Here is a 22,160-nt window from a genome sequence, read left to right on the forward strand (position 1 = left end):
TTAAAAAGGAAAGGTGTTGGATTAAAGATGACAGTCTGATCCTACAAAAGTCAATGGCAAACCTCCCATAAGCCACAGTGAAAACAATAGCAGGAAGAAAAGGGCTCTCCAGGTGTAATATTAGTGTGCTTTTTAAGGAAAGCGGATGCAGTATTCTTCATTTCCCCTCTTGTTTGGGGTTACTCTTTTTGCAGTGTAGCACTTCTCATGAGTTAGCAAAACACGGCATTTGTAGAGGGGATTTGTGACTGCTTTATTACAAATAGAAACAGTGCGAGAACTCATGTTACTGGTCTTAGTTTGAACGTACTTGCGTAAAGAAAAGCTGTTGAATAAAGTGCTGGCTATCTGTATATACACCCAGTACACATGAAGGTTCTCAAACACAGTGTTACAGACTAAATTAAGGCTGGGGGAAGGGAAAGAGGCAGGTACCTCCCTTTTTCCGTCTGTAGGTTATCTTCAGGAGAGAGGCAGGTAGCAGGGCTCAGTCTACCGAGCCCTGGTGTGAGCAAACTCATAATGGCTTACCTTCTTCTGGAAGTAATGAAGTAAGGAAGTGCAGTACACTGAGAAAAGCTGGGTCTTTTCTAATTTCAAGTTCAAGGTGGCAAGCTGCAGCTTGAGAGAGCGAGAGGAGTACTATACATTATTCGTGTCTGCTCTTGAAGGAAGAGCACTGAGAAATGCTGTTCTGTAATTGTAATTGTTCAGCTATTTAGTCTTCAATTGTCTTTCTGATAGCTCAGTTTTTAGTTAGAAAGAAAAGTATTTTCTTTAATGACAGTTTCCTGACAGCACCTTGTCCATGCTAAGGCTTCTCCTGGAAGGGCATGCTGGCTGCTATTGCTTGTTATGGAAAATATATCGTGGCTCACTGCCTGGCTGATTTGTGCACAAGGTGAAGAGATACTGTGTTGTTGCTCTGAGTTTGAAGGTGTCACCTATCCCTGGTCCCCCCTGGGGTAGGAGGGAATTGCCTTTCTGCATAGGCCTAGTGAAAGCCAGCTGACTGACACTCCGCTGGTTAAACACAGTCTAACTGTCCTGCTTGTGCTGTATTTTAGCTTCCCAATGCTTACATTGGATCTTAAATGTTTTTCTATATTACTTTTTTTGGAGTATTTGGAATGCTACCTGATGTATTACTGTTCCCTGAAGTTTTTGAAGCCGTCATTTTCATAGATACACAATAGGAGATGGTAAACCAAAAAGAGAAAGTTCCTATTCATACTTTTAGTTTATGATGCAACAGCAGATCCATTGAAATTCAAATGAAAATGGGGACTGTGTCACACACTATAGCTCTCTGGAAAGCTACAGTGGGAGTCTAGCAGTCCAATTCATTCTTTTGTAGAATGTACTAAGGCTAATGGTCTTGCTGGGAGTAAAATGTATTTTTTTGCAGAATGGTTCCAAGAACAGACTTTGCTCTTTACCAGAAAACATGAAAGAAAACAAATGTTTACTGTTTCTTTAGTATGCTAAATATGAACTTCTTTGCACAATGGAATGTTAGCAGTAGCCGTAATCATGTTTTCCTTTCATCACCTAGTGAACATAATTTTAAGAGAGGACTGTTGTAATTATATTTCAGATAAAAGGAAGCAGCATATCTGGATAATATTACAGTTGGTCTGACTGTTTTGTTGATTGGGAAAAATAAAGAGAGAGAGCACATGAATACTTATTTAATGCACAACATATTTATTAAGCAGTGCAGACTGTACATAACGCATTTGACTTTGGATGCAATGCAGTAGGCTTATTTTCTTCAAGCACCTTTCTTAATATTTTGCTACAGCTATTATGTTCCCTTCTTATCTGTCCAGCTATTCAATTATTTGTATAGTATGTCTATAGCACAACACTAAAGCATTTAGCTTAACTACAGTCACCAGTGCAGGTACAATCAATGTCAGCATCCACAGACTCCACAACATCCTCAGATGCAGATCTCTTATCCCTGCTCCTCTGCCATTCCAGCAGGCTTGCAGCAGTATCTGTCAGAAGAGTGAAGCCATTGTTAACTAGCATCAAGCAAATTAACACATTTCAAGGAAATACTGTTTTGATGGCTGCCAACTCCCTCATCAAGTAAAGAATGAAATCCTGCCCCCACAACTGACATCTAACTGACTCACTGACTTGGAGCAGGATTTTCATCCATGGTATAATTACTATAATACTTCCCTAAAACCAAAATGAGTAACATTTCATGAAGCACAAAGACAACAGGCAGGAGGTTGTAAAAGTGCTGGAGGTAGCCACCACCAGTGTAAGACCACCACGTACCAATACACATCGGCAATCTCTTTTTATGTTAGCGCTCTATATCACTGCGTATTTCAGCTGACTATTTGCCGAAGTTCATTCAGAAGGATAAGCCCTTTGGAGAATTTTCAGAGGTTCATAAACTTCTAATTAAAGTTTCCCATATATTGTGAAATCTGGCAGAGCATTGTCAGTTGCACTATTAACCTTACCACACTGCTTTATCAACAGCAGCTTGAATAAGCCATATCCCTTAATGCTGAAATAATCTAAACGGAATAATGATATTCATCTTCCCAATAAATATTCTTAGCTAGTTGGAGGTTTATTATTGCATCTGCAAGAATATTAGGATATCCGTTTAGATTAAGTTTGTATAATGAGAATGGGTAAAGCTTTCATAATTTTACCTCCATTTGTTTTATCCCCGAGTTGGACAATACATTTATAACCTGCCATCTCTCATCACAGGGAAAGCTGGAGACTGCTGTGTGGGTTCAGGTTGTATCAGTCACTTATCTCCTGAAATGCTAACACTCTCCTTGGCTATATTACTGTCCAACCTGAAGCACATGTTTTGCATAATAAACTGGTTAATAAATATTTCCCAGAAAGATGCTGGAGATGCTTTTAAAAAATATGTATTTTCAGACTGCAAAATGAGAAATGTTATAAAATGTTTGAGGTCTGTTTTTGAAATACATTAATTTTTGTTATGTCTCTTTACCCTCGGACACACTGTGGGCCTGATCACATGTAGGTGGTAGTTCCTTAGGCAAACTGGGTTGTCGCTGAGTAACTGCGATCCCGGTGGTCAGGGCTTGTGGCGTGTTTGAAATGTAAACCAATATGTGGACTTAAACTTGGAGTGATGTCTGCCTTAGTCAAGTTCCTAAGACTACAGTCTCACTGATTTGAGGACAACAGGGGAAATTCTGCTTCCTTGTACTTCATTTTATCCTTGCTACATTGGTGACAGGGATGGGGTCCCTCTCTTTTGAAACAGCAGGCTATCAGGTCTGAGCTCTCATACAAAGAGGGGAGAAAAGGTCTTTGTCTGGTATATGCAAATACAGGTTCTCAGCCTGAGAAAGATGAGGATTTTGTTTCTATTGCTTCTCCAAGTTATCGAACAAAGAAAGAAAAAGAATAGTTTTTAAAGGCTGGCCTTATATTTCTATTGATCCTTAGCCTGAGGAAAAGCAATTGTCTTGCTAAAAAACCACACGTGGCAACCTTTTCCTTCCTCCTCCTCCTCAGGATAAAGAAATAAAAAAAAGTCCTTGATTAGGAGTGCTGCTAGCAGACTTCTCAGTCTCTGGTTCAGTAAATGAACCAGAGAAGCCTGCAGTTGCTGTAAAAGCAGCACTAGCTGCGACAACTAACATATCTTTTTTTATGATTTTCCTCTTTTCTCACACATTTTTGTGAGAGAATGAGACAGCTTTATTATAGCTTAATATTCTGAGGCAGTGAGTGGCCTGGGGTGATGACATTTCAGAGACAGAGACTTGGACACACAAAAGAAATCTGTGAAACATGGATATGACAAGATTTGGGAAGTTTTTTTTTGTTGAGGGTGGGTTTTTCTTTTCATAAAAGGATGCATCTATTCACATCTCAGGGAGCTGTCAGAAAACTATTAGCACTCTCTTTGTGCTACTTGTTGAATAGGCTATTGTAGATAGTTGACTATTACAGAGATACTCATTGCTTTTATGGGCTGATTCAGCACATTGCAGATATTAATAACATGAGCAAAGTGCAAAGTTCTACACAGATGTTGTTCAAAATTGGACATAAAAGACTCTGTTCCTCTCCAGTATTACTCAACACAGGGGTCCGTTGTCTTCAGTGAAACTACTCTGGATTATCCCAGCTAACAATGCATTTGGCCAACAATGGTTAACACTGAGAAGAGACCACTTCAGTAGATACTCCCTAATGGTAGGTTTCCCTCTAAGGTGTATATGTACTGTGTAATTCATTAAAAGATTTAGGAAGGAATGCACCAGAAATATCTGTAGGTTCCACGCTGGATTATACTCCCTTGCTTATACAACTTCAGCCTGGACCTGTGTTAGACAACGCATCGCATCCATGACAAATTAGTGTAAGGGAAAGGAGAAGAAGGCCTGGCATCTGGGGCATGAGTGTGTGTGTGTAAAAGTACCTTCAAAACAAAACCATGTTTGGAATAATCTAGAGAACATTTCAGCAGTGTGTTTTTTGCTGATGTATTGCACAGTGGCATAGTGTGGCAGCCTAATCACAGCAGTCATGTCACACTACTTGACTGACTTTCAATTGCCTTGCTTGCCCTGGTCCACACAAAATTGCAGGCTGTAATGAGCATAAAAGGACTCAGTGTTGCTTATCTCAAATTTATGAAGATCCTGAAAATGTGAAAAAAAATTTATTGATCACTGCTGCCCCTTTTACCACCTCAAATTTTTTCCTCAGATGATGCTACCTGCCATCGTCTAAACTAGCTTTTAGCTGGCCAGTACTGTCAGTGGTTAGAGCAAATACTAAGGGGATTAAAAACAGCAGCTCAGAGAGGAGCCAGAGGAATACAGGTCTGCGCGTGGCTGTGCTGTGTTTTGTTCTTTCAAGTGCTCTGACAGAACTCCTACAGTACGTGACACAGAGAGAGAAAAATATCGTACCTTTTGGGAAACAGTGGAAGCCAACCTTAACCGAAGTTTTTTCGATTGGAGTACACTCTTTCATACATTTCAGTACTGGGTCAACAGAGTAGCACGTAGATTCCTCTCCATCAACAGTAGGATTTCGATTCAGCTTCACGTAACTGCGCTGCAGTTTGCACCCTAAGAGGAAAAGGAAAGGTAGTTAAAATTGTAGAAATAAATCCCAATCGATCCTTGCAATAATAAAGGTCTATATTTTCTCTTCAGCTTTTATTAAAACAGAGTTGCCTGACAAACCATTTTCGCAGTAGCAAGGTTATCGAGATAGGATGATAATAAGTTGGGGGATAGAGGAAAGAGTCTGAAAGGGGAGCTGTTTTTAAAATCTAATTGCACAATATAACCCAAATGGAATAATGTATACCCAGTTTTTTAGAACTACATAATACACAGAAAATAACCTCTCATGTCTGAAAGCTATTAAGAATAGATATGGCAAGCACAATGGCTACTTCATTGCATTAGGAAAAATGTCAACTGTAGTGAATGGATAAAAAAAAAAGGCAGCATTTATATAATAACATCAAGGATAATTTTTGTATTGGATGATTTTTATAATGCTGCAATTATCTCACTAGAAAGGTATAATGAAACTTAACAGGATCCCAGCTATGACTCCGTTTCCTGACACACAGATAAGTACAATTCTGCTACCACTGAAGTCAAGGAGAAAAGAACCATTAACTTCAGAAAAGTTATCTCAGGTCCAAGGTAAATGGAGACCTACAGAACAAAACTGTATTGATATTATGGGAGACCATCATTATTTTTCCAGCTCTGTGTGAGAGGAAGCTCTTTTACTGTAGCAGGATTTCTAAATATTTCCTTGAGATTGCACCCTTAGATTGCACAGAACAAAACCAAAATTTTGTGTACTCTGAAAACTTACATAAACTTAAGACCTGACACTGCATTCATAGTCTGCAACTTATTTTAATCAATCGAGTCTGCAGACAACAGCTGAAACTTCTTTGATTCAGTGGTGAAAATCACACTTCTTTCAGCAGGAGCAAGATTAGGCCTGATTTTGCCTAACAAGCTACACAGTGTAACAAATTATAGTAGAATCAATTATTTAACATTGAACTACACATAAGGCAAAGACTTTTGCCGTAGCATGTACTCTCTATTTTCGCAGGCAGTGTTTTAAACAGCCAGTGGTTAATGAAGTTAAAATGGGTATATATTGTTATTGTCTTTTCTAAATAAAAGATATTGGCTGATTTAAAAAAAATAAAAATGTTTTCTAGCTATTGGCAGAGGAAAAGTGAAATTGTATTTTCCCCCAGCATAAAGTGTTTTCAGATCTACTCACCACCAGAGCAGGTTTCTTCTAGCAGTACCCATGAATGAACAAAAGCAGAACAGCTCTGTGCCAGCTTATGATTTGGCATTAGGAGTTCATTGTGCTTTTCTCTGTCATTATTTCCACAAACTCCACAGGTCTTTCCTCTCATCCATGAAGCAACAGTAACCTGTAAAATAGCACGTATTTGTGGTGAATACTGAAGTGTTGGTCTGTTACATTGCCAAGGTACTAAACAGAAAGAAAGCAGTAACCTTGAAAGCCAGCCCAATACCTTAAGGACCACACCATCAAAGGTCACATTCTTCAGTCCGTGTGTTGGAACTTCCACAACAACTGTTGTTCCACTTTTGGAAATTTTAACATTGTCTGTAAAAAGATGATGAATTGTAAGGTGATGAGTAGCACAAAATACACCATAATGCAACCGTAACAAATTTTCCTTCACAGTAATTTTGCTGCTACAGTTGATTATTTTTTTTTTTTTGTGGAGAGAGAAAGCAAAAATAGAAGAAATTATCTCTTTATTTGTGAAAATATTCTATTTCTGTTCCCTATAGTTGAAACTGAATTTTGTATCCAGTCTGCTAAATCTTGAAAATATTATGACGTTGGTGGGGCTCCAGCTAAGTATCTGAACCAAAGCATCTAACTGTGACTACAAGAACTTTTTTTTCTAAACAATCACCAACCTCGACATTCTGTGTATATATATATATATATATATATAACCTGTCAGTTATACTGGAGGAAATAAGGGTATATACATATACTGTACAAAAACAGGAGTTAAGTCAATACAAATCTGAAGAAAGTAAAGTCTCTGTTTTTTTCTTTGCATTAATCCCACTCGTGGTTTCTTTACATTGAGATTTTTCTGTGGAATTTATAGAAAAATCTTAAAGATATTTAGTTTCCACGTTAGCCCTTGAAAAGTGGGTATCTCAGCTTACCTTTCTCATACTTAGAAACTCCACTTTGTGATAGAACTGGTTCTTCATTGCACGTCACAAGGGGAGATGAATTTCTGGCAGGAGAGATTGCAATGTTCCTTCAGAAAAAAAAAAAAAAAAAAAAAAAGGAAGAAACTAGTGGTTAATTTAAAGTGTGAAAAGTAAAGATATTTGTGACTAAATCTAACAGAGAACCAATCTGAATATCTGATTTTTGAATGAATGAATGAGCTGTTTTCTTTCTGAAGTGCAAAATTAATTGGAACTTTGAATTTTGAGAGCCAACCTTTAAAGAAAAGACAGTGTGGGGACTTAATGAGCATCTTATCAGAAAATACTGGCTGTGAAACTGAAGACATGAGTAACTAAACCAAAGAGTCTCAGATGAAGATTCCTTCTGGAAACCCTGTTTTGCCTCAAATATCCAATTGAAAACCACTTTCACCTAGGAGTTAGACATCTCCCATCCCCAGACTAACTCCCTGAAACTTTATACATAATTCCTGAGCCCTCAGGATGAACCACACTTACGCTGAAGTGGTATTTATGTGAACCTCTCTTGAGAAAGACTGAGAATCAACCTTTCTGGTAGTAATGATGAATTTTGGGTGTTCAGTACAGTCCTGGACCACTATCAGGTTGCAGCTTTTATTGAAAGAATATGTATGGCTCACACGATCAAATGTTTTGAAATCTCCCTCTCTGACTTCACATGTGGCTGCAAAACAAAACCAGAAAAGAAATGGTAGATGTGACAATGGCATACCTGTTCCTGCAAAGTTTTGAAAGATTGAACTACCCCACAAACAGGAAAGAAACTTATCATCTCCTTGGCAGAAGCTTTCAATGCTGCCAGAGTCTGTAAGGACAGGATAGCACTACAGAGTAACTACCAGATATAGACCATACTTGTATTGGTTTTGCTTACACGGTCGAGCAAACAGGAACTAAAATGTACCATATTCTTGAGAAACTAAAACCAGTAACTGACCATGATAAGAAGTAGTTCACATTTCCCACAGAAATGCTAGACACCAACCATCTAAGACTCGCATGAATCCTTTTTGAAGAAAATTAACTGGCCAGAAAATACATGATCTGTCTTGTACCCATTCTCTGATGCCTCTCAATGCAGAGATGGCATCTTTATGTGGGGGTCAAAAGACAACCTCTAGTCCCTGCAGACAGGAGCAATTCCTGAACTCTGAATATTTACATCAGTTTGAAGTCTCTTCATTCACCTGCCAACAAATATGCTTCTAAGTGAAGGAACAAGCTGTTGAGAAAGCAGGGTTAGAGACGCTATGCCTCCCTGTAAGACCACTACAAGGAAAGGCAAGTCCCAGTCATGGCAGAGAACGGATCTACAAACATTGCTTATTCATGAGAAAAGCATATAAGTAATATTTACATTGATCTTCTTGTGCTATTTGTGAAGCTATTTCAGGAAATAAGTTCCAGGCAGTGATATCTCGAGTCTCGTAAGGTGGAGATGGGCCTAAGGGCAGAGTGAATGGCATTCGGAGTGCCTGATAGTAAAGTGTTACCTGAAAAAGCAGAAATGAAAATACATTATGATAAATTGAACTATATTGCTCAATATGTGACTGCAAACAAAAAAAGACTCTTATCTTAAAAAAAATAATACCTTGAAGATGCATTTATACAATTGCAGTTGTATTTGTCTCTCCAGGATGCACCAAAACCTTAAGCTTTTTTGAGGAATCATTGTCTTCTCTTCTAGTCATACTTACTGACTTTTTGAGAAATTAAGGACATTGGAAAGTAAATGACATATATGAAGTGATAATTAAGTGACTTCTTAAAAAATAAAGTAGCAAGTAACTAAGTTGATGGATGCGTTTGGAAAATTGAACAGCATCCATTACAGGCTGAAAACTGGCATGATGAGCATTGGGGTAGGATCCCTCACTGTAGCTACAAATTACATTTACCAAGAGAATCAAATTAATGCCTAGTGTGCCTACTTCTTCATTATCATATATTAAAGATCCTGCAATGCTGAAACACCACAGAAGGTTAAAGACACACTAATTTCTCTGTGTATGAAAAGCTAGCTGTTATTAATTTGCCAGAGATCCATAGGGGAAATTTTTCAAAGCGGTGCATAGGGATTTGTTGGACAAGGACCAATTAATCAGTGGGATTCTGCAGATCCAGCCTGTGCAGACTGCTCTGAGAGTGTAACTAACCGCTCCAGTTTGGTTAAAGCAGCGTTGTATTTGTGGCTGTCCTAACTTGCTCGCACCTATCTCATCAAGCACAGTTACTGCAGATGTGACACCCATGCGCCAGGGCAGATAGATGCTGTACGTGGTTGCAATAGAGTGCAAGGTGGTCTCAAGGCCTCCATTACCTGCTCTGAGACCCGTATACGTCCCACAGAACTAGTCACGCTGGGAAAAATGAACAAAGTTGTGAGTGAGGAGCAGTCATACTTCAGACAATTTGGGCCTAACTGCTGTTCTCAGTGTGGAAAGGCAGCATTTGACTACCGAGTCTGATTTTCAACTTACTGCTGCATTGCACCAAAGCAGCACAAAATCAAAAGTACTCCTGTATTTATTTCAAGATCCATATAATACAGTCAGGAATAAAGCAGCTTCTCTAAAAGGGAATAATGTTTTGCTTTTTTTTTTTTTTTTTTTTTTTTTACATTAAGTATCAAAATGTTATTAGTTGAAATTCCATTCAAGGTAAGGAAAAAGAAAATAAAAATTGACACATACCCCAGGAGCTTTAATTACTGTATCAATTGTTCGTGGAGATGTTGCAGCTGCCCTTACTATAAATTCATGAGATGGATTTCTCTGATGTGCTTCTGAGAAGCCCAATACGAGTGCTGCACCAGGAACGTATTGCATGAGTCTAGAGATAACAAGATGTGACAAAATCGGGTACATGAGCAAAAGCAGACATGGGAGGATGAGGACTACTGGCAGTACTGAAAAAATCAGGGAAACAATGGAAGAACTGAAAAGTCAAAGAAATAATACTTTGGGTCAAATTAAAGGGTTGATTTTACCCAGAGGAAACACATTTGCTTTATTTTTCTCATTTGAACTGGATATTTTTTGGGACCGAATAGAAGAATATTTCAAAACGAAAAGGTATTTTGAACTGAAATACCAAATCATTTAATATGGAAAGTGAAATGAAACATGTAAAGTTTTTTAAGTATTTGGGGGATATCTTTTATTATGAAATATGTGGAGAAAGTAGAACACATTTACAAAATACTTTCACGCCACTGAACTTGTATTTTGCATCCAAAAAACCCACAAACATATTTGGATTGAAAAATCTCATCCATTCCTTTCAGTGATTCTATAAGAAAGGCAAAAGAACAACTTTGGAAAGAACAAATAACATACGCTGTGCTTGTCTTTTTTATCCAGGATGGAAGACTTCCCCATTGCACCTTCAGCTGCACGGCCGGCTTCCTTGCCAGTTGGCCTGTGGTAGCCACAGCTGCTATCCTGTAGTCCCGGCACTCCTTGCCCCACCTTAGCCTGGCCTTTACAAACAGGGAAACAGTCACCCAAATTTCAGGAAAGAATCATAGAAACACACTTGACCATTTAAAAATGCAAGTTTTTCTTCTTTCCTGAAACTTCACATTGATTTTTAATGTTTCCTAGTCTTTTTCTTTCTTTTTTTTTTTTTTTTTTCTATCAATAATGCTCACAGAGAAATTTTGACTACATCCGGAAAAATCTGAGGCATAATAGAAAAAAAGCTTGCTAGGCTGCTAGGCTGTACAGAACTACTGGTACATGTTCCTGTCTCAAAGCAGCCCCTGAAACATCAGGTTTGTCATAATTTCCTGAGATTTCGTTAGACTCGGTAACTTCATAATCAATATGTATTTTTTTCCTAGAAGATGACTGCACAATAATTGTTTTTAGCCTTCACCAATACCTCTTGGCTTGAACACCCCCTCCCCCTTCCAATACTGAAATATCATGCTGATTTTGTTAATTGCAGCTCTGAAAAGCAGAGGTTTCTAAATTGTTACGCAAAGATATCTTGCATTAAAAGTGCAGCACAGGGAGATGTGAAAAAAAAAAAGACAAGACCTGTTCTGTCATTTACGATGCTCTCTCAGGCATCAACCCATTACCCACCTTTTCTTTTCATATAATTCCTAAGAAATAAAACATTTCAAATGCATTTGGGTTACGAGTCTTCTGAAAAGAATTATATAGAGAAAAACAGCCAGATTACCAGACAAGCAAACTGACAGTACAGCAAATTATAAATAGGTAGTAATGAAGAAGTCAATTTTTCAAACATTTGTTATACTTCTGCTGGTCATATTTTGATGTATCTTGAAAGTCAATATCTTTTTTTGCCAGATTTTGAAGTGGCTGATTTTTATTTTTATTTGTTTCATTCAGAAGAATACTGAAAGATAGGAACATTTTCTGAAATTTCACAAACTTCATGAAACATTTCAAAATATGTATGTTTTCCTGTTTAGTTCTCCCAGTCAGCAGGTGCTCTGTGCTTATTCAAAAAACTCCGGGCTTTTTAGATGTCTCTGGGGGCGAAGCTTACCTGTGCTTTCAGAGGCAGTACTACAGCATCAGCACACGCTTTCCAATTGGTTTCAGCCAGCTGAACCACAACTAGTTGCACATCAACTTTGGCAGCATCAGAACGAACATATGCTGTAGCTTGATAACCTTGATTTCTGTTGTCACTCCTTACTGCCTGTGCCACAATCGTAACGCCAGGTGGAATTACATCTCCCAGGAAGTTGCGCTGAAAAACAACCCCCAACCATCTGTGCTTAAGTACTTCTGTGTGTTCACTGGAGAGCCTACAGTCCGGTGTATGTGCACTGATAGTAGGAAGCAGCCCTCGTCCTTCATCAGTTTAGTTTGCAGATCGTATTTCTATATCCCCAATATTTAATGATAAATCTGGCTGGAATCTTGATTATTTCATTACCACCAGGAATTTTCAAAGACACGATTGTTTTGACAGGAGGGATTCCAAGACTCTTCCAAACTATCTTTATGGAAGTAGTAAGATTTTGTTCATTTTTAAAATCTTTTAAATAGCTGCCTACAATATACACTAGATAGCTTCCTTCACAACATATTTTACTATGCTACAGCTCCTTCAAACCAATTGATTATTTTCAAATCCTTCTTAGTGGCAGAGTTCCCATAGACATTACCTACATTTGCAGAGCTATTTATTCTATTTTATAGAATTGTACTTAGTACAATTATAGAATGCTAAGTGTGTAATAAAGATAAAGATGATATGTGCTTAATGGGACTTTACATTTAGCAATCAGTTATGACCATGCAGACTCTGATTTTAGTTAGACGCTGCATGCAGTCATAACCTCAGGTCTACATCTAAAAATAATCAGACTTAAGTTAAAAAAAATCTTTAAATAAAACTTACTTGTTTCCTCCCCATTTTTATCTTAATGCAATTTATTTTGCATTTTGGGCTTTCATAGGAAAAAGAAAATTCTTTCCCCTTTAACTTACAACTCCATTCCCTTCCATTTTTATAATTTCCAAATCCAGGCTTTCACTTATTGCAAACACCTTTGGAAATGAAGGAAAATATAACCCAAGAAACCTGCAAACAAAAACCTCAAAACCAAGGGAGTTTGGAAAAAATGTTTTCACGGGGGGAAAATGTCTCAACAGACTTTGACTTTCAATGTACAGACGTGACTGGCAGCGTGCTCACTGAGCCCGGCCCCTCAGCTGGTCCGAGCGCCAGCGCCTCTACAGCTCCTGCCCAGCGGCACGCAAAGCCCGGCTGCTCCTTCGTGCCACGCAGTCGTACCTCACGCGTGAGGCTGGAACCATGGCTGTGGTGGACGCTGACCTCTCCGCTCGTGTGGCTTCTCCTTGAGCTGCGGCCAGCATCTTCTCCATGGCGGTGGCTGCTGCTGCTGCCACTCGGGCGACTGCTCCTGCTGCCACTGCTGCTGCTGTTGCTGTGGCTGCTTCCCAGTTCAGAGGAAGATGACGATGAGGTGCTTGATATCTCCCGATCTGGATGCTATGAAACAAAAATAAGTTAAAAAGCTAGCCAAGAAGTGACCTCTAGTTTTACAGCGTAGAGCTGTCTGCCTCCCTCTATAGGGAATGCACAGACTTAGACATATCTACCGTTATTTTAGTTATCATGTGCAGACATGAAACATGTTGGGTAGGAACGTGCCTCGGATCCACCTGGACCTCTCTGCTGATAGGAAGGCTTGTGTAGACAGTGATTGCAAATGGCAACATCACATTGTCCAGCTCTAATGTTAGGGAAAATGACACTTAAGAAGTGGTCAAACATGTCCATTTTTTTAGGGGAAAATAAAAAAAAAAAGAGATTGCAATGTAATTAAAACCCCTGTATATCATCTTCCTCTTTTACAGCAGGATGCATAATAACTTTACAAGTAGCACCTACAAAAGCCACTATATTATCATCCTTCTGATAGCTACTTAAAACACCACTGTGCCATAATGCATGCTGAACCTGGTTTCTGATACAATCTACATACCTGATGATTTTGCCATGATTGCCTAAAAAATGTGGACACAGCTATTCCCATTGGAAGATCCTGCTGTTTTGTAATTCCCCCACGGTCTTTGTTAACTTAGCTTTAGCTGCATTGTACAGCACCTAGCCCAAAGGAGTTCTGACCCAAATCTGAGGATTCCAAGTGCTGCAACAACAGAAGGATGTAGTGTAACAGTCAGTATCTTCATAAAAAATCTGGTTATTTTGGCCATCGTCAGTGTTGACAGCAGACAGTATGGAATGCTCAAGTGAAAGGAACCAAAGTGAGCCCTTCAGTAACATGCCTGATCATATCAACTGTAGCCACCATGGGAATGTGCACTTGAATTAGGGACCTACCCAACGGATGCGAGCAGACCTGAAGCGGAGCCGATATACTTTTGGAAGGTGATATTCCTGCAAAATTCCAAAATAAGTTGTTACCTACAGCTCAGTAAGGATCACATCCTAGCAGAAGTCAAAGCATTAGAAAATTTTACCCATTTTGTAGAAACGTCGTAACTACCATGACTGTTAAACTGGGACTTAACGTGTTTTGTCTCAGCTTGTTTGTCATATTTGCTGTGGCGATGGGAAGCACCAGTGCTTTCACTGCTGCTGCTGGTGCCACTGCTGGTACTTCTGCTGCTACTCTGTGTTTTAGGCTTCTGCTCACGGCCACTTGTCTTTCCTTCAGCAGCACTGGCATGTGGAAATTGTGTGGTCTTGGACTGCTTCTTAGCCTTATGCTTTATACCAGATGCTTTGCTACTGCTGTTGCTGCTGCTGCTGTTGCTGTTCCCTGTGCTGCCACTGCTGCTCTTAGGACTACTACTACCACTACTACTACCGCTGCTACTGCTGCTTTTGCTGCTACTGCTGCTTTTGCTGCTACTACCGCTGCTACTGCTGCTTTTGCTGCTACTACTGCTGCTTTTGCTGCTACTACCGCTGCTTTTGCTGCTACTACCGCTGCTTTTGCTGCTACTACCGCTGCTTTTGCTGCTACTACCGCTGCTACTGCTGCTTTTGCTGCTACTACCGCTGCTACTGCTGCTTTTGCTGCTACTACTGCTGCTTTTGCTGCTTTTGCTGCTACTACTGCTGCTTTTGCTGCTACTACCGCTGCTACTGCTGCTTTTGCTGCTACTACTGCTGCTTTTGCTGCTACTACTGCTGCTTTTGCTGCTACCACTGCTGCTGCTACCACTGCTGCTTTTGCTGCTACCACTGCTGCTGCTACCACTGCTGTCCCTAAAGGGGTAGAATTTCTTTCCTTTGGCTTTGGTCAGTCTTGCTTTCAGATTTATCTTGGTGCCTCCCTCTGATGCTCTGTTGTCAGAGTCGCTGCTGGAGGTGCTGCTCGTTGTACTTTCGGAAGTTCCACTGGTGCTGCTGGCACTGGAGGATGAACTTCTGGATTTTCTCGTCCCCTAGTCAATGGTACCATTGGAAAAACAAAATTATTTTTCTGTGTTCCTGCAGAAGGCTGTAAGTAAAATCAGATACAGAGAGCTATGAATCTCTGTGCTGCCTTAGAAGACAAGCTGCAGGCCTGATAGCATTCTTGCAATACATCACAATAAGGCAAATTAATAAAAATGTATTAAACCCACACATATGTAGAACAATACCCCGAACACTTTTGTGATATTGAACATGTGTAGAAATTGTTGATCATACAATTAAATGTAATGTTGGTAATAGTGCTGTGGCTATCTCAGGGCAAGTTGTGTAGGTAGGTGTCATACTTTTTTGCTACAGTTGTAATAGCCAGAAAGAACAGACTATCTTTTGGGCACACAACAGCTATTTTGTGTCTTACGAGACATTTTCAGAAAAACCTGCAAAATCTGCTCTTTCTCATGTCCTTGAGCTGGAGAAGAGATGAATGCAAACCAAAGACACACAGAAAGACTTGTGTACCCAAAAGCCTGTCTTTATCATCCTATTTTATATACTATCTAAACAAAGGAAGGTACTTAGTAAGAGAAATATAAATAATTAAGCTTTGTGCAACGTCTCCCACAAATTGAGAAATGGATTTTTGCAGCAGTACCTGGCCATCAGTATCATCAAGGATTTTCTTCACTCTTTTAACTACTCCTTTGTTGGAAGACACTTGTGCCTCTGGATCTTCAAATGTTACTAAACGTACCACTTTCGTAGGAGCTTGGTCTCCTGCTTGAATTGTGACTTGTATTTTTTCAATAGGTGCCTCTGTGTAAACTGAAATTGCATGAAAATTAGTATTACTGTTATTATTAGCAACTGAATGACAGAATAAGCCAATTTTTCCTGTGATTTATTTAGCCATTCCTCCCCAAATGAAAATAAAAATGCTTATTGATTATTTTGGTATTGAGCAACTGCGCTAAAAAAAATTCTGTAACAGCTAAAGCACATACTGGCAATAACCAAATTCTAAAATATTAGCATGATACTAGATTCTTTTCAAGTCAATAAACAGAATGATCAGCAGATTTAAGTCACATGAATTGGATTGCTTAACTAGATAACACTGTGGGATAGTGAATTAGGCATCAGAGAGTGAACTGAGGCTCAACTCCTGAATTGTAAAGAATGGCCCGATGGTTAGGCCATTAGTCTGACACTTAGGAGACCTAGACTCGGTGGCCTGCTGTGCTTTTACTTCCTATGATCATGGATTAAGACATTAAGGACTAGATCCTAGCAGGGTTAATCCATAATTCCCTTTAAGAGTCTGGGTTTTTAGAGTGTAGCTACAGGACACTGCATCAGATCTGTTGCCCATGTCCAATTGCTCTGTGCTTGCATCCCAAATCCAATGATTCAGGATGCATCAGACATGCTCTGCCGGCACAGATCAGCTCCGCGTGACGCTGACCATGCCGAGTGGCATTGCTGGGAGAGCTGGGAAATCGCTGCTCGGATGAGTGTGGGAGAAAAGGATTCCTGCTACAAGCATAGTCTGTTGCTGGTACTGGCAGGGCTGGTAGGTCTAATGGTAGTTTTAGTGGTACTTAAGATACAAAAGATATATATGAACATATACAAATATATACATGTATATACACACGCCCCTACCCACCCGCCAATTACTTTCTTTTTTGTGCACAGTTGTATTTACCTGGCTTGAAGCTCACTCTTAGGGTGTGCTCTCCAACTAGGTAATAAAGAGGCACATTTTTGATAAATGCTGCATGTATGCTTTTCCTCTCAACGCACACTTGAACCCCGAATGTACTTGCATTGGAGCACATGGACTGAACAAATGGCTCTTTTTGGGAAGAAGACTGTCCAAAGGAAAAGGCATTTCCTGATGAAACGTCATCTGCAGCCTGTCTGCCCTATTAGATAATACACATGTCAAGTTAAAATGGCCAACAGTAAGAGGAATACTTGCATGTTATGAGTCCTGTTTTGGCAACAGTTATATGTATTCTGCAGGAAAAAATCAAACAGTTTATTTGAAATAGCAAGACAAGGGCATGACATAGGACAACTTAGTTTTCAATTGGACAAAATTATCAGCTAAATGGCTTGATTAGACTATCCAGGGTAAAAAGAGCTTCAGGCTATAAGAATGGAAAATTATATCACAAATTAATTCTGAATAATTAACTTTGTTTTCTTGGAGTATTAAACAGTGTTAACATGTTCTTGATAAATCTGAATGTGCTCTAGACTGGCTAGAGTTCTTTCCTTTGATTTTTCATTGGGTCGAACAACAGCCCCTTCGTCTATGTCCATGAAAATTCTGTCTCTGTTGAGGTCTGACATGAATGTGAGACTATATAGACTAGATGGTCAAAGCATATCAGATGTTAGAAATTTCCACTCAAAACTATGTAATTTACATGTGCTAAGCAACGCTTGCAGAAGAACAAATTAAAATTAATTAAAATTGGAATCAAATCCATGAAATGAAAAGTACGATTTCCCAGAGCAACGAAGCAAATAGCTAAAGACACGTAATCATAAGCTTTCATTTCACATGTAATACAGGTCTGCAATTAATTTTTTACTCAGTTTATCATGTTTCACAAGATTCCAAACTTGTGTGAACCCCACTGAAAAACTGGAATTTTAATAGTAATATTTTCTTTCCAAAGGAAACTCTAATGAAACTGGGAAATGCTCCAGTTACTGCCACTTTTCAGTTGCTGTTCATTTAAGAATAACTGCAGAATACTGAATTTTCAGGAAGGGCAGCACAGAGGCACAAAGCAGAACAACTTTGCTTGTTCCAGGACATTGGAAACTGCTCTCACTGATGGTATGTTTGCCTATTGACTTCTCCACAGGAAAGTGCTGTACTCATCCTCTGTTCATCTTTTATATTATCTGAAAACCCTTCAGAGTTGCAGGACAACAATGAAACCAAAACAGGACAGTGTATTCCTCACCTCTGTCAGTCTTTCACTGAACAAATTGCACAGTGATGCCTTCACAATGCTGCCCATCATAGAAAGCCTGTACTGATTTTTATGGAAAACTGGAGCTTGGGAAGTCATTTGACTTGACACACAAATGGCCATCCATCCTTGAATCAAGATGCTTATAAGTATTACATTTGGCTCTACAAGTTGAGCAATGGAGCAACTTATGGAACATTTGTGGCTGCCCCAGGAATGTGATGCTTGCACAATGGTTGCAAAGTATTTTAAAGATTGTGGGCTGTCCTGTAGATGGCAGTGTAAAATTAATTACCAAAGAAAATGCTTTTGCTTTTGAAAAAGTGTTCAAGTCTGATGTATTACACTCCAGATTTTAAAATAATGTTACTGTAGTTCCATTCATGTTACTAGGTTGAACCTGACTTGATTTGAGTGAAATAGCATTGGTCGGAGATGAATTGTACATTTTCCTATGGAAAAAAGAAATGGTCTCCCACTGATTAAAAGCCTAAAAAAGAGTAGTCAGACACTACATTGCTTACCCTGATGTTATCAGTCTCGCCTGATGTAGAATCTGAATCGAAGGACATCTTCATTATATCAGGCACTGCTTCAGCTAGAAGAACTGGAGTCATCTTACTAGCAGCCAAATCCCCAATATTCCGTGTTACAGCAAATGTCTTAGACCTGCAGAATAAACATTAGAGGAAACCAGTATCGATGAAGGACTGCTGAGGAAAAGCCCTGAATAATGCCTTCTAGCAGGTATGCTGCAACAAGTACCGTACCCTGCAAATTGCTTAGCAGATATTTACAGCATCTTTTCTGTTGTATTTTCAAGGACTGCTAAGAGTGAATACAAGCACGGACCAATCTCAGGGCAGATAGCTCAGTTAGTCTTTTAGAATCATGTGTACAGGTTAAAAGCATTGCAGTTGATGGGCTCTCCGTATGCCTAATACCTTGAAGAACAGCCAACTTACTTAGAAGCCTGGCTGCGTATTACACTATTAAATTTTTGAGTCTCCTATTTTGATTTTCTGGACTTTTAAAGTTTTCAACTCATCTTCTCTGTGCTCACTGCCAAACTTAGTTCTCATTTCCTTTGACATCGTATTTGGGGAAATACTGGCATAACTTCAAAAAACAACCTGGGCACTGGTGGCTACTGAATGCTATATCCCGTGCAACTTTTGTTAGAGCAGAATTAAAGGACCCTGGAATCATCAAAGTAAGTGTTTCTAGTTTGATCTACTTTCACTGGTACTTATGGCTCGGCCAGACATCACAGAGAGATGTGTAGGAAGGTTAAGAGCCTGTTCAAGTAAATGTCTTTAGTACATTATTTCCAGTGTTGTGGACTCTAAGAGTACTCGTAAGGATCCAGAATGACTGATATCAAGTGCAGCATGAGACTGAGACTCTCATGGCTAAATATCCTGACCCTCTGGCTCCATACCCCACGTTTTCATGGAAGCTGTTACAGTACTGTGGCAACTATGAGTTTCATTTTGGGTCAGAGAAATATCTTGAATGCTGAACACTTTTGAGAGATGAAAACCTATTTCCCTCAGCTATTAGCATTATGCTAACTCTACCTTATTAGCCGTTTATTCATGCTAACACTCAGCTTAAAATTCCCCATGTGCTGTTTCTCAGGTATGAAGTTGATCTACTAGTCCTGGGGCTTTTGTGGTAGCCTTTGTGATGCTGAATGGAAAGGTGGTCTGCAAAATGGTCTCTATTTTAGTATGGCCCACACTGTACTAGCCTGAGAAATTCCAATCTCACCTATCTGAAAGATGAATTTATATTCATTTGATAGCCCTGTCTTCCTCTTGAATGCTCCTACCATGCTGTGTGCACTGTAAAGCACACAATTGCTCTTCATGTGGAACACCTCAATAAAACGTGTGTCACCTGTGGGCTTTGTTTTCTTTCCCATTTCTCTCTTTTTTTAGATAAGGACATGACAGCAACGCTCCACGCTGGGTGATAGGAGAACCTTGAAGAATGGAATCTGAAATAAAATATTCTCCCTAACAAGCTGAGGGGATAAAAGAAAATAGAAATCAACTTGCATTTCAGATGGCTCATCTGAGTAAAGAGACAAAAAGGGAAATGGTTTTTATTTTAATCCCATTCAATAATTCAAATGACCACTGAACTGCAGGCTGGGTCTCCAAGCAGAAAGCCCTGGGGTTTCTTTCCAATTTTTTTTAGCATTTTTTTATGCCAATAGTCTACTCCTGCCACCTAATGAAAGTAGAGGATCGATTCCTCCCTGTTGAGCACAGAGAGCCGACAAATGTAGCTGCATCACAGGTGACACATGTCAATGTCTGCAGAATCACACGGCACAGTAAAAATAGGCTACAAGAGTCAGCTCTGGTGCTTTAACAAGAAAAACAGTCACAAAGAAGGCCTAAAGCTATGGTATGAAAGAATCTGTTCTCTCTGATCCCACACAACAGAAAAAAAAAAAACCTAAAAAGGAGATTTTCCAATATGTATTAGTGTATTTTTTGGATGAGACAAGAAGCTGTGCTATAGTATAAGCCAAATTCACTGCAGGGGTAAGGGACAAGCAATTCAGCTCTGTTGGGTCCACTGATGTTTCAGTGAGTGTGCCCTTACATACAGTCCTAACACGGGGACAGAAGAGCTCAACATCTGTTTAAAACAACAACAACAAAATCAACAAAAAATATTTTCCCAGGTTTTATAACACAGCATGACATCGTATCTAAAGAAATGAGAAGCAAGAGACAATCCTCCAACCAGATTTTAGCTGTCTTTCTGCTATGGTGAAATGAAAATTTCTGCCTTTCCTACACATCAACCTTCTGACCTTGGTGCAAAGGTGTTAGAAAAATGGGGACTCAGGGCATCAGTCACTTATTTCCCTTCTCTGCCCCCAAGCACACTGCGCTGCCTTGCGAGCTTGCAGCGTACGCTGCTGCTTCTGCATTTGCTGCTACACACGCTGTGTACATATTGTACACAGTGCTGTAATTTCGTAATTAATCTTATAAATAAGATGCCTATGTGAAGCATTTCTGCTTAACCTACAGTTAAAAGAAGCAAAAAAGCCCTATGATACAAGCTCTATTCAAGATTATGTATATACTTCAGTAGCCTGTCATTATGAATATGTGATATATTTGCAAAGTGCATTCTCTGGCAGTTCTCCATATACTTTAATCACAGGGCTCTAATTTTCCCTGAAATTTATTTGATTTTTACTTCTTCCTGTAAATTTCATTTGAAAGTATGTTTAAGTAGCCATCTGTAGTATACTAAATAATTATGTTAAAAGAGCCTTAAAAATAACTATTATTTTTAATTAAATTTAACTTTGATAGGATTGAATTGAAACACATGCTACATATTCTCTCCGTGGTGTGATTAATTATTTTGCTCTGATTTTTGCTATAAAGAAAGTTGAGTCTGTAATGCACTGATTTGTCTTGGGAATGCAATCTCTCCATCACCAAAGTTTTCATTATTTTTTTTTTCTTTAGAGTCTGTGATTGTTCACCTGAGTTTCTCTACACCTCCTGAAAATTTATATGAATCCCACAGCTGTGACAGGTTATAACCTATATGGTGTGCAGGATATAACTGAACTTAATGCTACTGAAGACTGTTTGGTTCCTGTGTCTGAATGTGAAAGATGAAGGGGAAAATAATATCACATCCCGACTAGCTTTAATGACATGGTACTATAAAAGGTAATCTACTGACCATCAAGACAAAGTGCCCAATACTAAGATATTTTGAACCGAGCTCACAAACAAATAAAAGCGCAATAGCTTTCCAGAACCATTTCTTTAAATGGGGGATTTTAAACTAACAAGGGAAGGTGTCAGAATATCTCTAAAATATTGAATTCAATAGGTTCTATATTCTTTGGTGGATCTGTGCAAAAGGAAGAGAAAGTCTATGTTAAACTAAAATTTTTGACTTATTCTATATA

General features: G+C 39.1%; 1 protein-coding gene across 1 annotated transcript in view; it reads right to left on the reverse strand.

The window, feature by feature from the left end:
* Positions 1–1,684: 1,684 nt before the first annotated feature.
* Positions 1,685–22,160, reverse strand: part of LOC119155777 (vitellogenin-1-like) — a 43,335-nt gene continuing 22,859 nt past the window's right edge. The window contains exons 20-36 of the mRNA XM_037404796.1: positions 18,724–18,868; positions 16,912–17,131; positions 15,859–16,028; positions 14,833–15,232; positions 14,300–14,601; positions 14,160–14,216; positions 13,086–13,304; positions 11,826–12,032; positions 10,640–10,782; positions 9,995–10,133; positions 8,656–8,791; positions 7,776–7,962; positions 7,245–7,342; positions 6,566–6,660; positions 6,301–6,460; positions 4,944–5,105; positions 1,685–2,003 (exon numbers count right to left, since the gene is read on the reverse strand). Of these exons, the coding sequence (XP_037260693.1) occupies positions 1,885–2,003; positions 4,944–5,105; positions 6,301–6,460; positions 6,566–6,660; positions 7,245–7,342; positions 7,776–7,962; positions 8,656–8,791; positions 9,995–10,133; positions 10,640–10,782; positions 11,826–12,032; positions 13,086–13,304; positions 14,160–14,216; positions 14,300–14,601; positions 14,833–15,232; positions 15,859–16,028; positions 16,912–17,131; positions 18,724–18,868 (2,959 nt within the window). The 3' untranslated portion in view covers positions 1,685–1,884. The remainder of the gene's footprint in view (positions 2,004–4,943; positions 5,106–6,300; positions 6,461–6,565; positions 6,661–7,244; positions 7,343–7,775; positions 7,963–8,655; positions 8,792–9,994; positions 10,134–10,639; positions 10,783–11,825; positions 12,033–13,085; positions 13,305–14,159; positions 14,217–14,299; positions 14,602–14,832; positions 15,233–15,858; positions 16,029–16,911; positions 17,132–18,723; positions 18,869–22,160) is intronic.

This window comes from Falco rusticolus, chromosome 11 (assembly GCF_015220075.1).
Source record: "Falco rusticolus isolate bFalRus1 chromosome 11, bFalRus1.pri, whole genome shotgun sequence".
NCBI classification, from domain to species: domain Eukaryota; kingdom Metazoa; phylum Chordata; class Aves; order Falconiformes; family Falconidae; genus Falco; species Falco rusticolus.